The 26730-nt window shown below is 46.5% G+C and overlaps 1 protein-coding gene across 5 annotated transcripts in view; it reads left to right on the forward strand.

The window, feature by feature from the left end:
• col11a1a (collagen, type XI, alpha 1a) overlaps window positions 1-26730 on the forward strand; it is a 432184-nt gene that overhangs the window by 58942 nt on the left and 346512 nt on the right. Inside the window, exons 6-8 of one of the 5 annotated variants that reach the window (XM_059648209.1) lie at window positions 12199-12318; window positions 13135-13233; window positions 15948-16451. In XM_059648209.1, coding sequence (XP_059504192.1) covers window positions 12199-12318; window positions 13135-13233; window positions 15948-16451 — 723 coding nt within the window. Of the gene's footprint in view, window positions 1-12198; window positions 12319-12746; window positions 12897-13134; window positions 13234-15947; window positions 16452-26730 lie in introns of all 5 variants that reach the window. The other 4 variants (XM_059648208.1, XM_059648211.1, XM_059648212.1 and 1 more) reach the window with 4 other exon arrangements.

Genomic DNA, 26730 nt, shown 5'->3' on the forward strand with positions numbered 1-26730 from the left:
CCATGTGCACGGCGTGTCAGTGCTGTGTACAGTGTGTGTCGGTGCCGTGTGCACGGCGTGTCAGTGCTGTGTAGAGTGTGTGTCGGTGCCGAGTGCACGGCGTGTCGGTGCTGTGTACAGTGTGTGTCAGTGCGGTGTGCACGACGTGTTGGTGCTGTGTACAGTGTGTGTCGGTGCCGTGTGCACGGTGTGTTGGTGCTGTGTACAGTGTGTGTCGGTGCGGTGTGCACAGCGTGTCGGTGCTGATTCAGTGCTTGGTACCCGAGGTGTCAGTGAGAATGGAATCTGATTGACATGCTGCTTCTTTCCTTTAGTTGCCTCACTGTTGACGTTTTCTGTCACTGACAACCCAGTTCCTGCTGTTGTATCTTTCAGCCTTTGTCTAATGCTCAGGAACAATGTGCAGAGTGTACAATGCTTCAACTATTTGGCTAATGTCTTACTCCTAACATATCTACACTTAGACTACTCTGCATTGCATTCACTTTCATGTATTAACTTTCTGTTCTTGCAAGCATATCAGATCGGAAGAAAAGGTCTACAATGCTGTTAAAATTAGCCAAAGACCAATGGGTTAGAAAATCTTTTGAAAGCAGCAACTGATTGCTAAGCAGACTGAGGAGTGGGAAATTAGAAATTATCTGCAAGCTAGTAATAGATATTGTCCACTAATGTAGGGAGTCACGTTGGGTGAGTGGGCAGATGTTAGCCATACAGATTATAATGTGGGCAAGCTTTTGGCAGGAGAAGTAGAGAAGCAGAATACTATTCAACTGAAGAGAGAATCCGAAACTCTGTTGGACAGAGGGATTTGATGCCCTTGTTCATACATCAGAGGAAATTAGTGTATAGGGAGGCAGTGCGTAATTTTTTTTATTCATTTACGGGATGAGGGCATCACTGGCTGGGCAGCATTTATTGCCCATCCCTAATTGCCCAGGGAGCAGTTAAGAGTCAGCCACATTGCTGTGGGACTGGAGTCACATGTAGGCCAGACCAGGTAAGGATGGCAGTTTCCTTCCCTAAAGGACATTAGTGAACCAGATGGGTTTTGCCGACAATCAATAACGGATTCATGGTCATCATTACATCCTCAATTCCAGATACTTATTGAATTCAAATTCCATCATCTGCTGCAGCAGGATTCGAACCCAGGTCCCCAGAATATTGTCTGGGTGCCGGGGTTAACAGTCCAGCCATAATACGACAAGGCCATCACTTCGCCTGTGACTATGACAAAAATCTGGAATTAAAAGACTTAAAAGACTAAAAATTACAAATACTTGTAAAATGCCCTGGTTCACTCATGTTCTTTTAAACATTTAATCATCTTTCCTTTAGGAATGGAAACCTGCCATTCTTACCCAGTCTGGCCTCTAAGTAACTCCAGACCCACAGCAACGTGGTTGACTGTTAACTGCCCAATGGGCAATGAATAAATAGATATGTTGGCCTGACCCACATCCAGCAAATGAATTTTTATAAAGTGTAGTCAGTGAGTGGGAAGGCAAATAGAATATAGATCTTGATTGCAAGATACTTTGAAGCAGAGAATCCTTGCTGGACCTGTCCCAGGATTGGGAAGATCACACCCGGAGTAATGTGCATAACCTTGGTTCCTTTTCAAAGGTGGGAAGGGATCTGAATTTGAAACTGTTCAGTGAAGGCTAGCAGCCTGCTTCCTGGGATCAAGTCACAAGGGGGTGCAGGTATAGCGTGTGATTCAGAAGGTTAATGGAATACTGCCTTTTATTATGAGAGAAATTGAACGTAAAAGTGCAGATGTTCTGTTTCCGTTTTACAGGGCATTGGTAAGAGAGTGTCCTGAATAGTGTGTGTAGGTTTGGTTTCCTTGTTTAACGACGGACGTTGGACGCCTTTCAGAGGAGCGTTACCAGATTGATACCTGAACTGAGAGGACAGGTTGGACAGACCTGAGCTTGTTCCTGCTGGACTTTAGGGCAGGGAGGGCAGCTTAATTGAAACGTATAAAATCCTGAGGACCTTTGGCCAGATGGATGTGGAGCAGATGCTTTCTCTTGTGGGAGAGTCTAGAATGAGGGCCACTGTGTAAAAGTCTGGTGTTGGCCTTTTAAAACAGAGAATGTTTAGACAGAGAAGACGTTTAGTAAGCAGGACATGAAATGTGAGAGATGGTTTGTTAATTCTGGTGAATATATTGGCAACAGTTTTTTGCTGAATTTATTCTCCTCAAAGAGGAATTTTTGCTTGCTGTCTAACACACCAGGACGAGGGACCTGTTTCCAAAGAGCCTGATCTCACCCATTGCCTCTCACACCTGCTATTTGACCCTTGTACTGCCTGCCCAACCTGCATGACACTCTCCCTGTGCTTTCACAGAACTGCCTTGGTTACCTGAATATCATTCTGAGTGTGTTTTCTTTGCCTCTGGTGGTCCTGTTTTGTCTTGAGCATCATTGTGGTCACAGTGTCCCTGTCTTTTTCACCAGGCCTCTCAAGTGAGTTTTCAATTAGTTAAGCCTCTTGGAGCCTCCAGGAACACGCTCTGATTGGTTGCTGCCATTTCTGGTCACATTTTCCTACCAAATTAAAAGTGTTTGATTTGGTGACAACGCAAACCAGGCAAATGGATTTTGCTGGCTGCGTCAGATATCACTAACTCTGTTTTTACTGCTCACTTTCTCCTTCTCTTGAATTATTAATCAGGCCATTAGAGAAACCCTTTCACCACTTTCACATGAAGGTTCTACTTGTTGCCAATGTTTCAACTTTTTGACGTGTTCTGTTGAACAGGAGTCCTCAACAAAAACTTCCCTGGCCCACAGAAAGTTACAGAAACTTTGTTTATATAAACACCTTTATCTAATGTTTAGTCTCTGTAAACAGACTCTCAGAAGGAAGCCCATTCATACCATCCGTTTTATTCGAGTTCTTTTAAAAATCTTTTCCAATCCTACTCCTCTGGTCTTCACCCATGGCCCTGCAATTATTATTCCCTTTCCCTGTATTATCCCCCATTCCCTTTTGAAAGTTATTATTGAATCCATTTCCACTGCTCTTTCAGGCAGCACATTCCAGGTCTCAATAACTCACAGACTAACGAATAAATCTTCTCAGCTCCCCAGAGGGCTGAGCCGAAACGAGTCTGGGCTCATTCTCCAGCCAAGACAGTCCACGTAACAGACTGAATGAAATAGAAAATGTTGGTTTTTTTCAGCTCCTGCATCAACCTTTCAATTAAATTAGAAAGCAGCAGCTAACAAAGGGAGATGGAGAGAGGGAAGGAGGGAAAAGAGGAGAAAGACAGAGGGAGTGAGAGAGAGGGAGGGAGAGGAAGTGGGGATTCGCACAGTTATAGAGTCACACAGCACAGAAACAGACCCTTCGGTCCAACCAGTCCATTCTGAACATAATTCCAAACTAAACCACTCCCTCCTGCCTGTGCTTGGCCCATATCCTTCCAAATTTTTCCTATTCATGCACTTATCCAAATGTCTTTTAGACATTGTAATTGTACCCACATTCACCACTTCCTCAGGACGTTCATTCCACACACGAACCACCCTCTGTGTAAAGCATTTTCCCCGCATGCCTTTTTAAAATTTCTCTCTTCTCATCTTAAAGCGTGCTCCTCGTCTTCTCACATGCTCCGTTAGAGCCAAGCCTCTAGACTCCATGAAGTCACTGTTAGGTGTGTGATGCTCACTGGGTCTCGGAATCTGAAGGTTTGCTCTACATCTGTAACTTGCAGATCTGTTTAAACTGGGTGGCTCTGTTCCATACCAGTCTGAAATGTTAGTATGTTGCAGGGAAAGCACTCCAAATGTAAACATTTGACGGGCCTCGCAGCATCTCCAGTGGTTAGAGTTGGAATTACAATGTTTACATCAACATTCAAATAACCGACAGGAGACGTGGGAATTGTGACATAAATATGTTCAGGTGTGAGACTGTGGGTCGGGAGCTTCTTTTGTTTCTGAGACCCTTCATCTCTGTCAGAAGCTCAGAGACTTGTGGAGATGTTGCAGCTCAGGAAAAGGCCCTTAGGCCCATTGTGTTTGTGCTCGTCGTCAACCTTCTATTTGCTCTCAGAACGAGGTTTGTAGCCTTGTAGATGATGATATTGTAAGTGCCCGTTGTCTCAACTTCTGTTGTATTTTGAATCTGATAAACTGGAATAGTGCAGCATAGAATCTGTGACAGTTACTTTGAAGAGAGATTCGGTCAGTCACACACCACTGTCGTAACTCACTTAGCTGCTTGTTCAGTGCCGCTGAGATACAGGGCACTGTGGGTGGCGTCTCTCACAAACAGGGTACTCTTATCAAATCAAGAAGATGTTCTCCCTCTGATACAGAAGAGTAATCTGGTATATGCGTTTCAGTGCGGGTGTGATGCCAGGCCTGCAGTCTGGGTGCCCCAAGGATTGGCAGGTCATATCAAACAGTACAAACCTTCAGCTGTTCACAACTAGCAAAGCACTCATTGTAACCCACCATGCCACACTTACAAAAGTCAGCACACAGCTCTAACATGAGATGGAATTCTAACGCTGGACCACGTGGGCCTGGTTTGAACTGAAGCAAATTTAAACATCAGCATCGTTTATTTACAGAATTCACAGAATATTAAAAACGTCTCACTGATGAAAACCCATTCAATATAGGATTCTTGGCAGCGTGGAAGGATAGGATTCTTGGCAGCGTGGAGGAACAGAGGGATCTTGGTGTGCAGATACATAGATCCCTTAAAATGGCCACCCAAGTGGACAGGGTTGTTAAGAAAGCATATGGTGTTTTGGCTTTCATTAACAGGGGGATTGAGTTTAAGAGTCGTGAGATCTTGTTGCAGCTCTATAAAACTTTGGTTAGACCGCACTTGGAATACTGCGTCCAGTTCTGGGCGCCCTATTATAGGAAAGATGTGGATGCTTTGGAGAGGGTTCAGAGGAGGTTTACCAGGATGCTGCCTGGACTGGAGGGCTTATCTTATGAAGAGAGGTTGACTGAGCTCGGTCTCTTTTCATTGGAGAAAAGGAGGAGGAGAGGGGACCTAATTGAGGTATACAAGATAATGAGAGGCATAGATAGAGTCGATAGCCAGAGACTATTTCCCAGGGCAGAAATGGCTAGCACGAGGGGTCATAGTTTTAAGCTGGTTGGTGGAAAGTATAGAGGGGATGTCAGAGGCAGGTTCTTTACGCAGAGAGTTGTGAGAGCATGGAATGCGTTGCCAGCAGCAGTTGTGGAAGCAAGGTCATTGGGGTCATTTAAGAGACTGCTGGACATGCATATGGTCACAGAAATTTGAGGGTGCATCCATGAGGATCAATGGTCGGCACAACATTGTGGGCTGAAGGGCCTGTTCTGTGCTGTACTGTTCTATGTTCTATGTTCTATGTTCTATTAAGTCCTTTTGTTACTTAAAGCACTAGGAATAAACATTTGCATATATTTAGAACCCCATCTCAGAATTGTCAATCAAACAGGGAGCTCACAGGCCCACCCCAACTTCATGATAAATAGTACTTTGTAGAGGAAGTTAAATAGTATGACGTGCTATAACCGTAGCCCTCGGGCTGATGTCAACTATCAGATATTGAAATTGCAAGCACCATTCTTACAACTCACAGCTGACTTTTTTTTAAATTAGAGCTCTGGGGAATTGAAATGAGTTAATAGCTTGACAAATTTATTGCCATAGAGCACAGAAACAGGTCCTTCGGCCCCTCATGTCTGTGCCAGCCAACCAACACGAAGCCACACTAATCGCATTTACCTGCACTTGGTCCTGGCACAGTCAGTACTCATCCCGATGCTTCATAAATATTGTGAGAGAACCTGCCACTACAACCCTCTCTCAGCACCTTCCCTATTTATAAAACCCTTTGGATGAAAACATTTTTCTGCAGCTCCCCGCTAAATCACTTGCTCCTCACCTTAAACGTTTGCCCTCTGATTTTAGACACATCTGCCATGGGGAAAAGATTCTCAAATCTACATTGTTTATGCCTCTCATAATTTTATATATCCCAATCAAAGTCCCCTCAGCCCCCTCTGCTTCAGGGAAAACAAACCCAGCCTATCCAGTCTCTCCCCATTCCTCAGACTCTCCACTCCATCCTGGTGAATCCTGTCTGTACCATCTCCTGTGAAGACATGTCCTTCAGATAGTGTGGTATTCAAACTGTGCTCTAGCCAATGTTTTATAAAGTTGCGACAAGACTTCCTTGCTCCTATATTCCACACTCTGGCTAATGAAGACACACATCCTTCTTCACCACCCTGCCTGCCTGTGCTGGCACCTTCAGGGATCCATGGGCCTGTATACAATGTCCCTTTGTTCCTCAGTATTCCCTAGGCACCTACCATTCATTATGTATATCCTTCCCTTATTAGACCTCCCAAAATGCATCACCTCACACTTAGTGCGATTCAATTCCATCTACCATTGTTCTGACCAATTTACCAGCTGATCAATATCAGCCTGTAGCCTGAGACCATCCTCCTCAATATCAATGGCACCATCAATTATTGTGTCATCTGAAAACATACAAATTATACTCGTGATAATGGGAACTGCAGATGCTGGAGAATCCAAGATAATAAAATGTGAGGCTGGATGAACACAGCAGGCCCAGCAGCATCTCAGGAACACAAAAGCTGACGTTTCGGGCCTAGACCCTCTGATGAAGGGTCTAGGCCCGAAACGTCAGCTTTTGTGCTCCTGAGATGCTGCTGGGCCTGCTGTGTTCATCCAGCCTCACATTTTATTATCTACAAATTATACTTCTACATTCACATCCAAGTTGTTAATGTACAGTGTCCCAGCTCCGATCCTTGTGGTACAATGCTGATCACAAGCTTCCAGTCACAAAAACAACCTCCATCATTACTTTTTGCCTGCTATTTGCGAGACAGTTTCAGATCCATTTTGCCAAACTGCCCTCTGGACCAGCCTTCCATGTGGGACCTTGTCAAAGGCTTTCCTGAAGTCCATGTAAACCACATCCACTGCACTACCCTTATCAATATATTTCATCACCTTTTCAAAATAAACTTTCAACTTATTTAGCCAGGCAGGATCTCCCTCTCACAAATCCATGCTGACTATCTCTGATCAATTCCTGTCTTTCCAAATATTGATTAAATCAGCTTTTTTTCCATTAATTTCCCTGTCACTGACATCAGACTAATTGGTCTGTAATTCCCTGGCCTATTCCTGCTGCCATTCTTGAATATAGGAACCGCATTAGCCATCCTCCAGTCATCTGGCACTTCACCTGCGTCCAGTGAAGTATTAAATTCTCCATCAGGACTCCTGCAATCTCCTCCTTTGCTTCCCATGGCAGCCTGGAATCCATCTCATCAGACCCTGGGGGCTTCTACCCCTCTGTGCCCACTAAAACATTTAATATCTCCTCCTTATTAAGCTCAACATGTTTTATAACCTCACTACCCCAACAGAAGTCTCCAGCTACAATGCCTTTCCCTTCTGAGCACACAGCATCCACTTTTCACATGTATGAACGCTGGTGCGTCAAAAAGTCATCAATTACACAATCTGGGAAGTGGGCGATCAGCCGAAGTTGCAGTTTTAAATAACCCTGCAGTGGTGAGGTTTCTTCATGTGTGAAAAACGAGCGGCCCCTTTCCCAGATCCACTGCAGAAAGGGCCTGGATTTCCAGATCTGGAATCTTGGCACCCGTATCATTCCGCAAGGCTTTGGGACTTGGGTGAACTTCTAGAAAGGACACAGAGAGGGAAAATGTGCAGATTCAGCAAGTAATTTGGGAAGCAAACTGCATGCTGGCCTTCACTCCAAGGGGATTGTGGGACAGTAATGAAGAGACCTCGATCGAATTGTTATGGATTTTGGGGGGAGCTGACGGCTGGAATGTGGCGGGCGGAGTTGTTCTCCATATTGATGGGAGGATGGACCTGCGGCCCTGATGGATCAGCTGATTGCTCTCTGGGTCTAGGGGGTCCTCCTGTAATATTGCCCTGAGTAATTTGGTCGATATTCATGTCTGGGAATAGAGGGTAACCCAGGGAAAGGGTAGGTCCACTCAAGGACAAAGGAGGGAATTTATGCCTGGAGCCAGAGGAAGTTCTGAATGAATACTTTGCATTGATGTTCTCTGAGGAGAAGGACATGATGAATGATAAGGTTAGTGGGGGGGGGGGGGGGGGTCGTGAGTGGGGGAGGTGGGTTATGTTGACGTTCTAGAGTATGTTGATATTAAGGAGGAGGAACTGTTAGGTGCATTGAACACATTAAGCTAGATAAATCACCAGGGCCTGATGGCATCTGTCCCAGGACTGAAGAACAAAGAACAAAGAAAATTACAACACAAGAACAGGGCCTTTGGCCCTCCAAGCCTGCACCAACATGCTGCCTGTCACAACTAAAACCCCCTACCCTTCCGGAGACCCTATTCCTCTACTCCCATCCTATTCATATAGTTGTCAAGGCGCCCTTTAAAAGTCACTATCGTATCTGCTTCCACTACCTCCCCCAGCAGCGAGTTCCAGGCACCTACCACCCTCTGTGTAAAAAAACTTGCCTTGTTCATCACCTTTCAACCTTGCTCCTCACACCTTAAACCCATGACCCCCGGTAACTGACTCTTCCACTCTGTGAAAAAGCTTCTGACTGTCCAGTCTGTCCATGTTCCTCATAATCTTGTTGACCTCTATCAGGTGCCCCCCCTCAACCTCTGTCCTTCCAGTGAGAACAACCCAAGTTTCTCCAACCTCTCTCCATACCAGGGAAATCCTGGCAAATCTTTTCTGTACCCTCTCCAAAGCCACCACATCCTTCTGGTAGTATGGCAATCAGAATTGAACGCAATATTCCAAATGTGGCCTAACTAAGGTTTTATAAAGCTGCAGCATTACCAGCCAATTTTTAAACTCCACGCCCTGGCTGATGAAGGCAAGCATACCGTATGCCTTGTTGACTACCTTTTCCACCTGTGTGGCCATTTTCAGTGACCTGTGTACCTGTACTCCCAGATTCCTCTGTCTATCAATACTCTTAAGGGATCTGCCATTTACTTTGTATTTAGACCTTCCGAAATGCATTACCTCACATTTTTCTGGATTAAACTCCACTGCCATCTCTCTGCCCAAGTCACCAACTGACATATATACACACTGCGGTATCCTCTGACAATTCTCATCGCTATCTGTAATTCCATCAACCTTTGTGTCATGGGCAAACTTACTAATCAGACCAGTTACATTCTCCACCAAATCATTTATATATGTATATTACAAACAGCAAAGGTCCCAACACTGATCCCTGAGGAACACCACTAGTCACAGCTCTCCAATCAGAAACTCACCCTTCCACTGCTACCCTCTGTCTATGATCGAGCCAGGTTTTTATCCATCTTGCAAGCTCACCTCTGGCCCCATGCGACTTTATCTTCTGTATCAGCCTGTCATGAGGGATCTTGTCAAAGGCCTTACTGAAGTCCATGAGACAACATCCACTGCCCTGCCCTCATCGATCATCTTCGATGCTTCCTCAAAAAAATCTCAAACCAAGTTAGTGAGACATGATCTCCTCTTCACAAAGCCATGTTGCCTCACACTAATACGCCCATTTATCTCCAAGTGCGAGTAAATCCTGTCTCAAAGAATCCTCCCCAATAATCCTCTACCACTGACATAAGACTCACCAGCCTGTAATTAGCTGGATTATCCTTGCCACCCTCCTTAAACAGAAGAACAACACTAGCTATTGTCTAATCCTCTGTGACCTCCCCTGCAGCCAGTGAAGATGCAAAGATTTCCCTGAAGGCCCTCGCAATTTCCTCCCTTGCCTCTCTCAGTATTCTGGGGTATATCCCATCAGGCCCTGGGAACTTGTCTACCTTAATGTTTTGTCAAGACCCCCAATACCTCCTCCCTTTTGATCCCAACATTACCCAAACACACCCTTCCCCAGACTCTTCATCCACTAGATCCTCCTCTGTGGTGAATACGGACACAAAGTACTCATTTAATACCTCACCCATTTCCTCTGGCTGCACACAAATTCCCTTCCCTGTCCTTGAGTGGGCCAACCCTCTCCCTGGCTACCCTCTTGTTCTTTATAAATGTATTAAAAGCCTTGGGATTTTCCTTAATCCTTTGCCCAATGACTTTTCATGCCCCCGTTGGCCCTCCTGACTGCTTGTTTTAGTTTCTTTGGATTTTCCTTGTATCCCAGCTTTGCTCCATGTGCTCCCAGCCTCCTGGCCTTGATAAATGCTTCTTGATCAGAGATGCTTTTCTGACTGGAGGCCTGTGACCAGAGATGTTCTGCAATGATCAATGCCTGGGCCTCTGATGTTTGTAATTTATATAAATGGTTTAGATGAAAATGTAGGTGGTCTGATCAGTAAGTTTGCAGAAAGCAGGAAAATTGGTGGAGTTGTGGATTATGAGGAAGATTGTCCGAGGATACAGCAGGTTATAGATCAGTTGCAAGGTTGGGTGGAGAAATGGTAGATGGAGTTTAATCCAGGCAGGTGTGGGCGGATGTACATTTGGAGATCAAATGCAAGAGGAAAGTAAATGGCAGGACCCTGAACAACATTGATATACAGAGGGATCTTGGGGTATAAGCCCATAGCTCCCTGAAAGTGGCAATGTGAGTTGGTAACGTGGTAACGAAGGCATACAGCATGCTTGCCTTCATCGTTCGGGGCAATGAGTATAGAAGTCGGTAAGCCATGTTGCAGCTGTGGAAGACTTTAGTGAGGCCACATGTGGAGTATTGTGTGCAGTTCTAGTCACCACACTATCGGAGGAATGTGGAGGCTTTGGAGAGGGTCCAGAAGGAGTTTACCAGGATGTTGCCTGGATTGGAGGGAATTAGCTCTAAGGAGAGGTTGGACAAACTTATGTTTGTTTTCACTAGAGAGTCGGAGGCTGAGGGAAGTTTGTAAAATTATGAGAGGCATGGACAGGGTGGAGAATCAGAGCCTCTTTCCCAGGGAAGAAATGCCAAATACCAGGGGGCATTGGGCTAAGTGAGAAGGGGGAAAGTTAAAAGGAGACACCTGAGAGGCACAGAGGGTGGTAGGTGCCTGGTAGAGCTGCCATGGGAGGTGGCATGAGCAGATACAATAGTAATGTTTAAGAGGCATTTAGACAGACACATGAATAGGCAGGGAGCAGATTGATGTGACCCATGTGCAGGCTGATGGGATTAGTTTAGAATGGCATCATGGCCAGCACAGACATGGTGGGCCGAAGGGCCTGTTCCCGTGATGTACTGTTCTGTGTTCACTGGGGTTTGGTGGAATGAGTGGGGATGCCACTGAAACATCCAGGATACAAAAGGGGTTTGATAGGGTTGACATTGAGAAATTCAGCCCCCTGTTCTGGAGAATCTAGAACACGGGATCAGAATCCCAGGGTCAGGAGATAATCTGCGGAATTCTCTCCGTTCGAGAGTTGTGGAGGGTCCATCAGTAAATCCACTTAAACCTGGGGATTTTCACTTCAGGGAAACTGAGCATGAATTAGGTGTGGAATGGCATGGCCATCCATTATCCTGGTGAACAGCAGAGAAGTTCAAAGGGCCTCATGGTCTGCTCTTCTTTCTGATATTGCTGCGTTACTCACTTTCCCCTTAAGACCAGAACTGCTCTGAATGCTTTGGGCACATTGCCACAAGCGATCTGTTAATGCTGACACTGCTCTAACAGAGAGTGAACTGGCAAAGTTAAAAAAAAAGCACAACGTCTTACAGCAAACAAGGCCATTCATTCCATCGTGTCACACCTGCTTTCTGACAGAGCTGTCCAATTAATCCCACTCCCTTACCCCTTTCCTGTAAACATGTCATATTTTTCACCTTCCCCATTCCTTCTGGAAAGTTATTGATAAACTGCCTATTAAGATTGAGCCACAGCATGAGATAGAAAGCAAACGGGATCTTCCAGTCCTGACGCTCTCCTCTTTCAGAAACAGCTCGTTGGAAGTTGTGAACATTGGCAACTGAATGAAAACATGCATAAGGGGGATCTTGGCACTTGCTGGCAATGTAAAACTAGCTGCTGATTGGTCAGTGTCCGTTGTATATCATGCACAGTGTCAAGGTTTTCCTCATTTATCTCAACATCTTTTCATTTCCTTCAATGTGCTTCTGCTTGGCCAAATCTCCCTTGGATCGCGACTAACATTACTGTGATTGTATTTCCCTTCATGATACAGCACTCTCCGGAAGAAATATTCAAATATGACTATGATTATAGTGATGGAGATTTTATAGAGTTTGACTATCATCCAACTGAGGAAATGCCAACATTGGAGCAGACAGAATTCCCAACTGAGGTAACCAGGAGACCAGCCTCTCAATGTCAGCATGGTCTGTTATCTTTGTCCACCCAGCCTTCGACTGTACCTCATCCTGTATATCATTCTCTTGTCATCTTCATCAGAACTATCATTCGCTCTCTCTCCATAGCAGCTCCTGTCCTCATTTTCCTCACTCACTGCTGCCCACCCTGCCCCATAATCCTTTTCTCCCTCTATACCTCTGTCACATCCATCCCCAAACCCTCCCCTTCTTCCTCTCTTCCCATCCCTCTGGCCTTTCCCTCAATTCCCCCAACATCCACAAATCATCAATTTTTTTGGAAGCAGCTGGAAACGGGAAGGATTTTGAAGCGGAGCCTTGGCCTGAGAATCTCATGTTTCCCTGTTTTCGGGTCATCATTATTTATGCTTTTTTCCATTCCATCTCTCACCACATTTTTCAGAGAAAGAAATCCATTTCATTCATCAAACTGAAGAAGGATGTTGGACAAACTATAACTAAGAACATAGCGACAAAGATTACTTCCAAAAAAACTCTTACAACTCAGAAGAGGAAGCAACACTTTTCCAGCCACCAATCATCAAAACTTCAGGTTGGGCCAAATGTGGCAAAAACTGATCAAGATCTTCCGAGGAGTCAAGATTGGAAGATCTCTGATGACTTGAATGATCCTTGAAACCACCCGCTCACCTCCCTAAAAAGCCTTCCCTCGTCATTCCCCGATCATGTCTAATTCTCCCTGGCTCTACAGGCCAATCTGAAACTTAATTCAACTGTTTCATGACTTAAATCTTATTTCGTTTTGTCTCACTATTTTGCTTTGAACTCAGGTTGTGAACAATGTGCTACCAGAGGAGACAGGAGAGGAATATTACTACGAAACCTATGAAGGAACGACCAGCTCAGCAGCCCAAGAGAAAGCTAACGAGGTAAGAAGAAACTGTAAGGATTGTTGTTTTCAAAGAATTCTACTCCTGATTTGTGTGCTGTCAGAATTCCCTCAGCCCATCCCACGTACAATTTTAGCAGGTTTACGTTAACCTCGATGTCTTTTTTCTGGCCTGAGAGATCGCTGCCCAGACTTGTGAGGGTTCCAAAGTACAGAGAAAGGCTCTCAGATGTAATGTCGACCTCCATGGAGTGTCATGGAGGTTGTAAGTGGTCGAATGAAACGCTGCCCCAGTCGCTCATGGAAAGGAATACCGTGAGTTGCTGATCTACTCAGTATGAGAGGCACATCTGGAAGTGACTGCTCTCAACCTGAATATTTCTTCAGCATTTTAGTTTCTTTTGCCAATAACATCATGAATTTTCTGCGTTTTTACAAAATCTTTGAGAAAATGCTGTTTGCATTGGATTTGGTGAATTACAAATTGGTCAATTTGTTTGAGGTAAATCCATTCATTTTGCTTCTGCTTTCTCCAGAAATTGCTGATTCTATTTAACATGATGATAAATGTGAATCAAAGCAAGAGATAATGCTTCAGGATTAAAGTTTGAACATTGATTTGACTTTGTTTGATTCAGTGCATCTTCCACTGGACTCTGTTGAACTCTGTTGTCTGAATGATTTGAGCCATTTCCTGCTGAGATATTTGGAACAGCAGGAAGTTATCAGAGTTCTGAGGCCCTTTTCTGGCAGTTAACTTGACCGTAACTGACCTGTATTTTAACCTTATTCACGTGACATTATGGAATCATTGAATTACACAGTACAGAAGATGCCCTTCAGCCCATCAAGCCTATCCCATCAAAGTTTCTGTAAAATTCCTCTTCTCTCGCTTTCATAGGATCCCTATGGTGGGGAAGCAGGCCATTCAACCCGGCAAATCCACATCAACCCACCGAAGAGCATTCAGCCCAGACCCATCCCCTCACCCTATCCCCATCCCTCACCCTATCCCTATCCCTAGATTTCCTGCGGCCAATCCACCCTAACCTGCACATCTTTGGACGGTGAGAGGAAACCAGAACAAAGCCACACAGACACGGGGAGAATGTGCAAACTCCACACAGACAGTCACTTGAGGCTGGAATCAAGCCTGAGTCCCTGACGCTGTGAGGCTGCAGCGTTAACCACTGAGCCCCTGTGCACTGAGTGCATGGCTTTGCAGGTTATTTCAAGTGCTGATCTGAGTAATTTTTAAAGATTGTGTGGTTTCCTGTCTCAACTCCCCTCACAGGCAGTTCATTACAGACCCCCAGCTCACTCTGCATGGAAAAACCTTCCTTCAAATCCCTCCCTACTCCTCCTGCATTTTACTTTAAAATTATGCTCCTGGTTGATCCTTTGACTTGCTTAGTTAAAGCCTTTGACAAATCGGAATCCAATGACCTCTAAGTTCATGTGACCCCAGAATCTGAGCCCTTCCTGGGCAGAGAGTTTCAGATTCACTGCACTCAGTGTGAGGAAGTGCTTTCAGACAGGCCCCTGAATAGCCTGGTTCGATGCTAATGTCCTCTACTGCAGATTCACCAGGCAAGAGCAGCACAATGGGAGATGCAGTCTGTTCACACTGGCACTGTCATTACAATATGGACCATCGCATTAATGTCAGCACCACCACATTGACAAAGCTTGGACATATACTGAGTTACTGCCTGGTGATGGAGGAGGTCTCGATGAGATTTATCAAACTGCATGGATTTAGAAACAAAAACAGGAATTGTTGGGAAAACTCAGCAGGTCTGACAGCATCTGGAGTGAAAGCTAAGTTGACGTTTCGGGCCCAGTGACCCTTCTTCTGTTCTAAGTTTTCCCAGCAATTTCTGATTTTGTTTCTGATTTCCAACATCTGCAGTTGTTTGGGTTTTTTTTTAACATGGTTTTGGTTTCTCTGGAGTTTAATTCTGTCCTGCTCATTGATCGAGTTACAAAATATTTCCAGCATGGAAATGGGCCATTCAGCACAACTGCTTTGTACTCGGCCTTCTGCTCCTCACAAATTCCCTCCCTCCCCCTCTCCAGCTCACCCTTTGCACAAAATCACCAGCTGATCAAAATGCAAACTGTGTTATGTCACTCCTTAAGTTCCTACATCACTCTTTGTACAAGCTCTTAGAATGTTCCCAGAATTCCAGAAAGCATGTAGGCACGGTCCCCGTGGTTAAACAGGATGACAACAAGTGGCCGGGAGTGTTTACCAAACTCCATCTGATGCCTTTTAACATTTCAAGTCTTTGAACCTTCCACAATAACTGAAATGAAACAAAGCAAGGTCATGTTAAACACTCTGATGCAGTCACTATCTCTATGCTGAGAATTGCTTGCAAAGATTTCCCAGAGGTGGTAATATCAGAGGAAATGTCCTCTTCATTTCCTCATTCATTTCAGGCTGTAATAATGAGTAATTGCTTTTTAGTTTATATAACCCTAACTTTTGGATACAGTCTCGCTATTTTATAGAAATGTTCTTTTCAAAATAATAAGCCTACTTCCCAATGTGATAAACATCGTGATTCATTCAGCTCTCCTTTGGGACACGATTATCCCAATTTACTCAAGGATCACTGAGTGTGACCTTGACCATCTCCTGGGCTACTTTGCAATGCAGTGTACTGTATAATTCAGCTTTCAGCCTTGCTAACACAATGCTCATTTCATTCTCATTTCTCAAATGAACTTCAATCGGACGACAATAAGACAAACATTGAAGAAGACTATAAAGATGAATATCTGACTGGAGAGAGTTATCATTTTGAAAAGCAAGAGACTGAGGAAAAGGAACAGGATCTTGACGAGTATGACTTCAATGAGTATGATTTCAAAACGTATGATCTCAATGAATATGACGACAAGGAATATGATGAGAAAGAGCAAGATCCCACTGGGCAAGATCCCACTGGGCATGATCCCACTGGGCATGATCCCACTGGGCAAGATCCCACTGGGCATGATCCCACTGGGCATGATCCCACTGGCCACAACCCCACTGGGGACAGTGCCAAAGCTTCTTCCAGCAAAGGAACCAGTGATAATGACCATGAATTCAAAGCTTATGACGTTGAGGAATATGACCCCAGTGAATATGATACCAAGCGTTACGAGGATGAATATTATTATGAAATCACAGAGTATGAAGATAAAGAGCCAAAGACTACATCTACTGGGGTGGAGTTTGGTCCTGGGGTACCTGCTGAGACAAGTGTAAGTCCACAGCAATAATTGTTGAACACTTTTAATGGTTTTTGCCTTTTCGTTTGATGATTAACTTTGCTTTCAAAGCTACATGGAGGCGACAAATTATTTTCTGATCTTCTCCCAGTCCCAGTCATAGTTCCAGTTACAGACCTGTGCAGGTCAAAGCTGACATTACATTGAAATCTGAAGAGTGGGTTTATCTGAGGGGCTGATTATCCTTCTGAATGCTGTGTGTAATAGGGTATGGTTCATGTGTTTGACAAGATGCTACACAAGAATGGGGTTAATTGAATAGAAGACCAGATAAGAGGAAGAATTAAGCATTCATTTGAGAGCAGTAAGCCAAAACAGTGAATAAATGAACAATTGTGAGCTGGCAGAATGTAGGAAATGATAGGTTATTTAAACGGGTTGGAGTTTCAGAGTAAGAAATTTTTCTGCAACGTTAGAGCAGTTTGGAGCTTAGTTTTTGGGAACAGATAGGAACCAGTGGATGCTGGAACATTGGGAGATCAAATTTTGAGATTCAGTGTAGTTATGGAGAAACACAAAGACAGACAGGAGTAACGTTTTTGAAGTAGGAACAGATTAATTTTAGGAAACGCAAAATCTGATTTGGTAAAAATGGCCTGAGAACAGCCTTTAGAAGGTGAATCTGTGTCACAGCTGTGGGTGGTAGTGAAGAGGCTCATAGAGAGGCTTCAGAACAAACATGTTCCAATAGAGAGAAAGCTGCAAAGCCCAAATCCAGAACTCCAGGATGTCAAAGAGCACAGAGTAGAGCATGGAAATAACGAGAAGCTTATGTCAGGTTCTAAGAGCTGAGTGCTGAGGAAAACCCAGTGGATGATAAAACATACAGCTGTGAAATTATAACAGTCAGTCAGAGGTTTAGGGTAAGAGGGCAAATATTTTGGTCGAAATCAGACAATTCCTTGCTCAGAGCACTGCTACGTCTTACCGATACGGTCATGGACAGATACACCTACAGTTGGCAGATCGGAAAGGATGAGGTCAAGTATGTTTTTCCCTCTTGTTGGTTCCCTCACCACCTGCCGCAGACCCAGTCTCGCAGCTCTGTCCTTTAGGACCCGACCAGCTCGATCAGTAGTAATGCTGCCGAGCCACTCTTGGTGGTGGGCATTGAAACCCCCCTCCCAGAGTACATTTTCTGTCCTTGTCATCCTCAGCGCTTCCTCTAGGTGTTGTCCAACATGGAGGAGTACTGGCTCATCAGCTGAGGGAGGACGGTGAGTGGTAATCAGCAGGAGGTTTCCTTGCCCATGTTTAATCTAAAACCGTGAGACTTCATGGGGATCCGGAGTCAATGTTGAGGACTCCTGGAGCAAAACCCTGGCCCAGTCTGACTGAATTTGGAATATTGTGAGCAGGTTTGGACCCTGTATCTAAGGAAGGATGTGTTAGTGTTGGAGGGGGTCCAGGGGAAGTTTACAAGAAAGATCCTGAGCTTGAAGGACTTGTCATTTGAGGAGCGGTTGAGGACTCTGGGTCTGTACTTGATGGAGATTAGAATCTGATTGAAACTTACAGAATACTCAGAGGCCTGGATAGAGTGGGCATGGGGAAGATGTTTCCACTAGTAATAGAGACTAGGACCCGAGGACACAGCCTCAGAATGCAGAGACACCCTTTCGAACTGAGATGAAGCACGAGGAAGGGTTTCAGATTTTTGGGTCATTAGGATCTCTTCTGGGACAGAAGTGGTCTGTACAAGAGGGATGGGTTGAACCTGAATTGGCAGGGTCCAATGCCCATAAGACCATAAGACATAGGAGTGGAAGTAAGGCCATTTGGCCCATCAAGTCCACTCCGCCATTTAAATCATGGCTGATGGGCATTTCAACTCCACTTCCCTGCACTCTCCCCGTAGCCCCTGATTCCTTGTGAGATCAAGAATTTGTCGATCTCTGCCTTGAAGGCATCCAACGTCCCGGCCTTCACTGCACTCAGCGGCAATGAGTTCCACAAGCCCACCACTCTCTAGCTGAAGAAATGTCATCTCATTTCAGTTTTAAATTTATCCCCTCTAATTTTAATGCTGTGCCCACGGGTCCTAGTCTTCCCGCCTAATGGAAACAACTTCCTAGCGTCCACCCCTTCTAAGCCATACATTATCTTGTAAGTTTCTATTAGATCTCCCCTCAACCTTCTAAACTCTAATGAGTACAATCCCAGAATCCTTGGCCGTTCATCATACGTTAAACCTACCATTCCAGGGATCATCCGTGTGAATCTTCGCTGGACACGCTCCAGGGCTAGTATGTCCTTCCTGAGGTGTGGAGCCCAAAATTGGACACAGTATTCTAAATGGGGCCTAACTAGAGCCTTATAAAGCCTCAGAAGCACATCGCTGCTTTTATAGTCCAACCCTCTTGAGACACACGACAACATTACATTCGCTTTCTTAATTACGGACTCTACCTGCAAGTTAACCTTTCGAGAATCCTGGACCAACACTCCCAGATCCCTTTGTACTTCTGTTTTGCGAATTTTCTCACTGTTTAGAAAATAGTCCATGCCTGTATTCTTTTTTCCAAAGTGTCCTGACGGAAAGATTTGCTCGAGCTACTCGGAAGGGTTTTAGCCAGACTGGCAGGGGTTTGGACCGTAAGCAGTAGTGAGATGAGAGGAGATTGAAGCTGGTACAGAAGTCAAATAGACCTGACAGACAACATCACAGCAGATAACGATGGGAGCCTTAAAAATTAAACTGCAGTTATTTCATAGCAAGAGGCCTGACAGTCAAGGCAGATGAATTCAGGGCATGGATGGGAACATGGGACTAGGATATTATAGCTATGACAGAATTATAGAAGATGAGGTGCTGGAGGTCTTAAAAAAACATAGAGGTAGATAAATCCCCAGGACCTAATCAAGTGAATCACAGGACATTATGTGAAGGTAGGGACGAAATTGTCGGGCAACTATCAGAGATATTTGTATCATTGATACCCATGGGTGAGGTGCCAGGAGACTGGATGTGGCTAATGTGTGGCATTATTCAAAAATGAAATTTATGCAAGGAAAAGCCAAGGAACTAAAAATCCATGAGTCTGTGATCAGGGCTGGGTGAGTTGTTGAAGAGAATTCTGAGAGACGGGATTTACGTGTGTTTGGAAAGGCAAGGACTGATTAGGGATAGTCAGTGTGGCTTTGTGCGTGGGAAATCATGTCCCACAAACTTGAATGAGGTTTTTGAGGATGTGACCAAGGAGATAGATGAAGGCAGTGCAGTGGACGTTGTCTGCGTGGACTTCAACAAGACCTTCAATGAGGTTCTGTGTTTTAGACTAGTTAGTGAGGTTAGATCACATGGAATCCAGACAGCATTAGCCAGTTGGTTACGAAATTGTTTCTGTATTAGGAGACATAGGGTGGTGGTAGATGGTTGCTGCTCAGATTGGATGCCTGTGACCAGTGGTGTACCGCAAGGATCAATGTTGGGCCCATTGTCGTTCGTCAGTTTGAATGAGAATATAGGAGGCATGGTTAATAAGTTTGCGGATGACACCATAACTGGTGATATTTTCGACATTGAAGAACATAGAACATAGAGCAGTACAGCCCAGTACAGGCCCTTCAGCCCGCTATATTGTGCTAACCTCTTATCTTACTCAGATCAAACTACCCTGCACACCATACATTTTACTGTCCTGCATGTGTCTAACCAAGAGTCACTTAAAAAGTCTGTAAAGTATCTGACTCCGCTACCACTGCCAGCAGCACATTCCACACGCCCAACCAAGAAGGTGATCTAAGATTACAAAGGGATCTTGATCAATTGGGCCAATGGACTGAGGAGTGTCAGATGGAGTTTAACTTAGATAAATGTGAGGTGTTGCATTTTGATAAGACAAATCCAGGCAGGACTTACACAGTTAATGGTAGGGCCCTGGCTGCTTTTGTCGAGCAGAGAACCCGAAGAGTGTCAGTATATGGTTTGTTGAAAGTGGTGTCACAGTTAGACAGGGTGGTGGAGAAGGTACATCAGACAGAGCACTGAGTACAGGATTTGGGACATTGTGTTACAGCTGTACAAGGCTTTGGCTAGGACACATTTGGAGTACTGCGTACAATTTTGTTTGCCCTGCTCTAGGAAGGATATAATTAAACTGGAAAAGGTGCAGAAAGGTTTACAAGGATTTTAATGAGATAGGAAAGTTTGAGTTGTAAGGAGAGGCTGGATAGACTGGGACATTTTTCCCTGGAGTGTAGGGGCTGAGGGATGAGCTTATAGAGGCTAATAAAATCATGGGGGGGCATAGATACTGTGAATAGCCAAAGTCCTTGCCCCAAGATAGGAGAGTCCAAAACTAAAGGCTTAGATTTAAGGTGAGAGGGGAAAGATTTAAAAGGGACCTGAGGGGCAACTCTTCACACAGAGGGTGGTGCGTGTTTGGAATGAGCTGCCAGAGGAAGTGGTGGAGGCTGGTACAGTTACAACATTTAACAGGACAGGTACATGGAAAGGAAAGGTTTAGAGGGATATAGGCCAAACACTGACAAGTGGGACTAAGTTAGTTTATAAAATCTGGTCAGCATGAATAAGTTGGGCCGAAGGGTCTGTTTTTGTGCTGTAGACTCTATGGCTCTATGAGGAAGTATTTCTTCAGCCAGAGGGTGGTGACTGTGTGGATCTCACTGCCACTGAGGGCTATGGAGCTCGTCATTGAGTGAGGTTAAGGCAGGTTCTTGATGAGTGAGGGGTTTTAGGGTTACTGGGAGAAGGCAGGAGTAAAGGGCTCACAAACATATCAGCCCTGATCGAATGGCAACGTACACTTTGATGGACTAAAAGGTCTAAATCTGCTCCTGTATCTGATGGTCTTATGGACTGTATCCCACCGCGCCAACTCTCTGCTGGGACTGCCCGGACGGTGGGACAGGACACCCAGGGATGGTGCTGGTGGTGTCTGTAGGGTATGATTCTGTGAGTATGACTGTGCCAGGCTAGCCTGTGAGACAGCTCCCCCATGGTGGCACTAACCCCCAGGTGTTAGTGAGGAGGAGAGTGCAGGGTCGACAGGGCTGTTCCTGCCGTTGACTTTTCCGGTCCCTGGTCAATGCCGGGCGATCCATCCAGTTTCATTTCTGTGAGACTTTGTCATGATGGGTACATCTGAGCGGCTTGCAGGGCCATTTCAGAGGGCAGTTGGGAGTCAACCACATTGCTGTGGGTCTGGAGTCACATGTAGGCCAGGCCAGGTAAGGGTGACAGATTTCCTCACCTGATGGAGACATCTTTGTATTATCCTCTTTCTGGACCTAATTTAACTCAACTTCACTCATCTCTGTTTCCCTTCCGATCTCTATCTCTCTCAATCCTTTAACATCATTGGCTAAAGAGGGAGACTGTTGCCTTAGCCGTTCATTGTTGTTCTATTACTCCTGCGCTCCCACCCCATTCTCCTCCCTCATTTCCCCTCCTCGCTGCTCCCCGTTTCTCTACTCCAACTCCTCCTCACTCCCTCCTCACTGCTCCCTCACTGCCCACCCCCTCACTCCCTCCTCACTGCTCCCCATTTCTCTACTCCAACTCCCCCTCACTCCCTCCTCACTGCTCACTCACTGCCCACCCCCTCACTCCCTCCTCGCTGCTCACCGTTTCTCTACTCCAACTCCCCCTCATTCCCTCCTCACTGCTCCCTCACTGCCTACCCCCTCACTCCCCCTCACTGCTCCCCTTTTCTCTACTCCAACTCACCCCATCCCCATCACTGCTCCCCGTTTCTCTACTCCAACTCCCCCCACTCCTCCTCACTGCTCCCCTTTTCTCTACTCCAACTCACCCCACTCCCCATCACTGCTCCCCGTTTCTCTACTCCAACTCCCCCCACTCCCCCTCACAGCTCCCCTTTTCTCTACTCCAACTCCCCCCACTTCCCATCACTGCTTCCTCACTGCCTACCCCCTCACTCCCCATCACTGCTCCCCGTTTCTCTACTCCAACTCCCCCCACTCCCCCTCACAGCTCCCCTTTTCTCTACTCCAACTCCCCCCACTTCCCATCACTGCTTCCTCACTGCCCACCCCCTCACTCCCCCATCACTGCTCCCTCACTCCCCATCACTGCTCCCCGTTTCTCTACTCCAACTCCCCCCACTCCCCATCACTGCTCCCCGTTTCTCTACTCCAACTCCCCCCACTCCCCCTCACAGCTCCCCTTTTCTCTACTCCAACTCCCCCCACTTCCCATCACTGCTTCCTCACTGCCCACCCCCTCACTCCCCCATCACTGCTCCCTCACTGCCCACCTCCTCACCTCCTCCTCACTGCTCCCCTTTTCTCTACTCCAACTCCCTCCACTTCCCATCACTGCTTCCTCACTGCCTACCCCTCACTCTCCCCTCACTGCTCCACTTTTCTTGACTCCAACTCCCCCCACTCCCCATCACTGCTCCCTCACTGCCCACCCCCTCACTCCCTCCTCACTGCTCCCACACTGCCTGCCCCCTCACTCCCTCCTCGCGGCTCCCCCACTGCCCACCCCCTCACTCCCTCCTCGCTGCTCCCTCACTGCTCCACCCCCTCACTCCCTCCTCACTGCTCTCCTTTTTTCTACTCCAACTGCCCCCATCCTGCTCCCTCACTGCCCACCCCATCACTCCCGCTTCGCTGCTCCCTCACTGCCCGGTCCCTTACCACCCCACCTCCTCACTCCCCCTTCGCTGCTCCCTCACTGCCCATTCCCTTACCACCCCACCCCCTCACTGCCCACTCCCTTACCACCCCACCCCCTCACTCCCCCTTCGCTGCTCCCTCACTGCCCACCCCCTCACTCCCTCCTCGCTGCTCCCTCACTGCTCCACCCCCTCACTCCCTCCTCACTGCTCTCCTTTTTTCTACTCCAACTGCCCCCATCCTGCTCCCTCACTGCCCACCCCATCACTCCCGCTTCGCTGCTCCCTCACTGCCCGGTCCCTTACCACCCCACCTCCTCACTCCCCCTTTGCTGCTCCCTCACTGCCCATTCCCTTACCACCCCACCCCCTCACTGCCCACTCCCTTACCACCCCACCCCCTCACTCCCCCTTCGCTGCTCCCTCACTGCCCACCCCCTCACTCCCTCCTCGCTGCTCCCTCACTGCTCCACCCCCTCACTCCCTCCTCACTGCTCTCCTTTTTTCTACTCCAACTGCCCCCATCCTGCTCCCTCACTGCCCACCCCATCACTCCCGCTTCGCTGCTCCCTCACTGCCCGGTCCCTTACCACCCCACCTCCTCACTCCCCCTTTGCTGCTCCCTCACTGCCCATTCCCTTACCACCCCACCCCCTCACTGCCCACTCCCTTACCACCCCACCCCCTCACTCCCCCTTCGCTGCTCCCTCACTGCCCACCCCCTCACTCCCCCCTCGCTGCTCCGTCACCCCCCCCAACCTCTCATGTTCCCCTCACTGCTCCCTGCCCTTTTTTCCTGTGTATCTCTCCTGTGTTCAGTGGGCTCTGGTGTGGGGGATGTTGAGTTGCAGAGTGGGGTTAGGGGACTGGGGCTGTTGGAGTAAGGGTAGGTAGAGATGCTCCGAGTGGGAGCTGCGCTGAGGCTCTGCCACATGGAGAAAGTTATTTTGTGTGATGTCCTGCCCAGTTTTTCTGAACCTCCCTCAAGGAGCTCTCTCTCTCGTTGTATCCTGAATGGGACGAGCTGGACTGGTCAGAAACACACACAGGCCCAGCTTCTGGTGTAGCCCCTGCTGGGACAATTCTGGAACATTCTGTCTCCCTGACAGTCTCTGATCCTGTAAACCCACAAATAAGCTAGTGTCTGCTCAACTCCCAGCTCTGTGCCCCTGTATAATCACTACCCTCAGGCATGGACCCCCATGGGTGACAGGCTCACACCCGTAGCACCTTCTCAGGGTGTGTTCCATTTGGAAACGTGTCCAACTCTCACCTCCCACCCCATTCCAGATGAAACTGCCTGTACAGACAGTTATAAGGAGTGGGAACAGAGCAGGCATTTAATACCCAGCTTCACTTCTCATAATATACAGCTCTAGCTCTCGTTAATACATAGTGTCGAACAATCCTCTCTATAATTTACTTCCTGTCTAAAATCTGTTCTTAGTATCTGTGCGGCACTGACATGGTCAATCCTCTCCTAATGCAAAGGTGATGGGGGCTGGAATCCTAACTGCTGCAGGAAAGAGTAACATTTGCATTTCCATAGTGCTTTTCACCAGGCCAAGACACTCCCATGAACTTCCCACAGAATGAAGACACTGTTCTTAAGTTGGAAATGCAGCAGCTAGTTGGTACACCGCAGGATCCCACAGACAGTAACATGTCAGTAACAGTAGAAAAAAAAGGTTCTGAGTACACTATCTTTACTCGTGCACAGTCATCAGTCCATTTGAACATGGGTTGGCACTCCAGTGACATTCTGATAGAATTTCAATTGTTCAAGGAAAGAATGAATCTTCTCCACAGAGATCAGCAGCGAGCAGTAAAACTCCTTATCACTCTGGGAAATAAGGGATCAAGAAGAATAGAACCCTCTGGTATTTCTAGTGATTGCCATAAAAGTGCTGTCAAATTTTCCAGCTGCTTGGTGCCCCATTAACCTCTGATACAGAAGCTTGAGCTGGTGTCATGTAGCCACCAGCCAGGTAAGGCACTCAGCTGGTCTGTCAGTAGACACTGGTCCAGAGAGATGGGGGCGTGATTTCATTGAAACTAATTTAGCTGAAAGGTGAATGGAACTGGTCATTGATTTTCACACTGATTAAATCTTTCTGAAAAGCAGTTCTGGACAAACAAAGAAACAAAAACACAAAGAAACCTACAGCACAGGAACAGGCCCTTCGGCCCTCCTAGCCTGCGCCGACCAAGACCCTCTGTCTAACCTGTCATCTATTTTCTAACGGTCTGTGTCCATTTGCTCCCTGCCCATCCATGTACCTGTCCAAATATATCTTAAAAGACGCTAACATGTCTGCGTCTACCACCTCCGCTGGCAACGCGTTCCAGGCACCCACCACCCTCTGTGTAAAGAACTTTCCACGCATATCTCCCTTAAACTTTCCTCCTCTCACTTTGAACTCATGACCCCCAGTAATTGAGTCCCCCACTCTGGGAAAAAGCTTCTTGCTATCCACCCTGTCTATACCCCTCATGATTTTGTAGACCTCAATCAGGTCCCCCCTCAATCTCCGTTTTTCTAATGAAAATAATCCTAATCTATTCAACCTCTCTTCATAGCTAGCACCCTCCATACCAGGCAGCATCCTGGTGAACCTCCTCTGCACCCTCTCCAAAGCATCCACATCCTTTTGGTAAATGTGGTGACCAGAACTGTACACAGTACTCCAAATGAGGCTGAACCAAAGTCCTGTACAACTGCAACATGATCTGCCAACTCTTGTACTCAATACCCCGCCCAATGAAGGAAAGCATGCCGTATGCCTTCTTGACCACCCTATTGACCTGCGTTGTCACCTTCAGGGGACAATGGACCTGAACACCCAGATCTCTCTCTTCATCAATTTTCCCTAGGACTTTTCCATTTACTGTATAGTTCGCCCTTGAATTTGATCTTCCAAAATGCATCACCTCGCATTTGCCTGGATTGAACTCCGTCTGCCATTTATCTGCCCAACTCTCCAGTCTATCTATATTCTGCGGCAATTTCTGACAGTCCCCTTCACTATCAGCTATTCCATCAATCTTAGTGTCATCTGCAAACTTGCTGATCAGACCATCTATACCTTCCTCCAGATCATTTACATATATCACAAACTACAGTGGTCCCAGCACAGATCCCTGTGGAACACCACTGGTCACAGGTCTCCAATTTGAGAAACTTGAGGAATATTTCATTGATGCCACGAGATGAATGTAATGGAGCAGGAATTATTTTTCAGTATTCCTCCCTGGGTTGACGGCATTTCTGGCAAGTTCACCATCAGTGAGGGAGCATTTCGGGAGTAGTGACCATAATACCGTGAGTTTTAAGTTACTCACCGATTGGAGAAACAGCAATCCTCAGGATGAAGGCATTAAACTGGGGGAAGGCGAACTACCGCAATATTAGGCAGGAACTGGTGAGTGTTGGAGGCTGTTTGAGGGTAAATATACATTGGGGCATGGGAGTATTTTGAATAGCAGTTGATAAGAGTTCAGGAGCAGCACATTCCTGTGAGAATGAAGGATAAGGTATGGGCAAGTTACATGAATCTTGGATGACCAGGGATGTTATGGCCTTGGTCAAAAAGGAAAAGGAAGCGTACATAAGGTCTAGGAGCATGGGAACTGATGAAGTTCTT

The sequence above is a fragment of the Stegostoma tigrinum genome, chromosome 8 (genome assembly GCF_030684315.1).
Source record: "Stegostoma tigrinum isolate sSteTig4 chromosome 8, sSteTig4.hap1, whole genome shotgun sequence".
In the NCBI taxonomy this organism is placed as follows: Eukaryota; Metazoa; Chordata; class Chondrichthyes; order Orectolobiformes; family Stegostomatidae; genus Stegostoma; species Stegostoma tigrinum.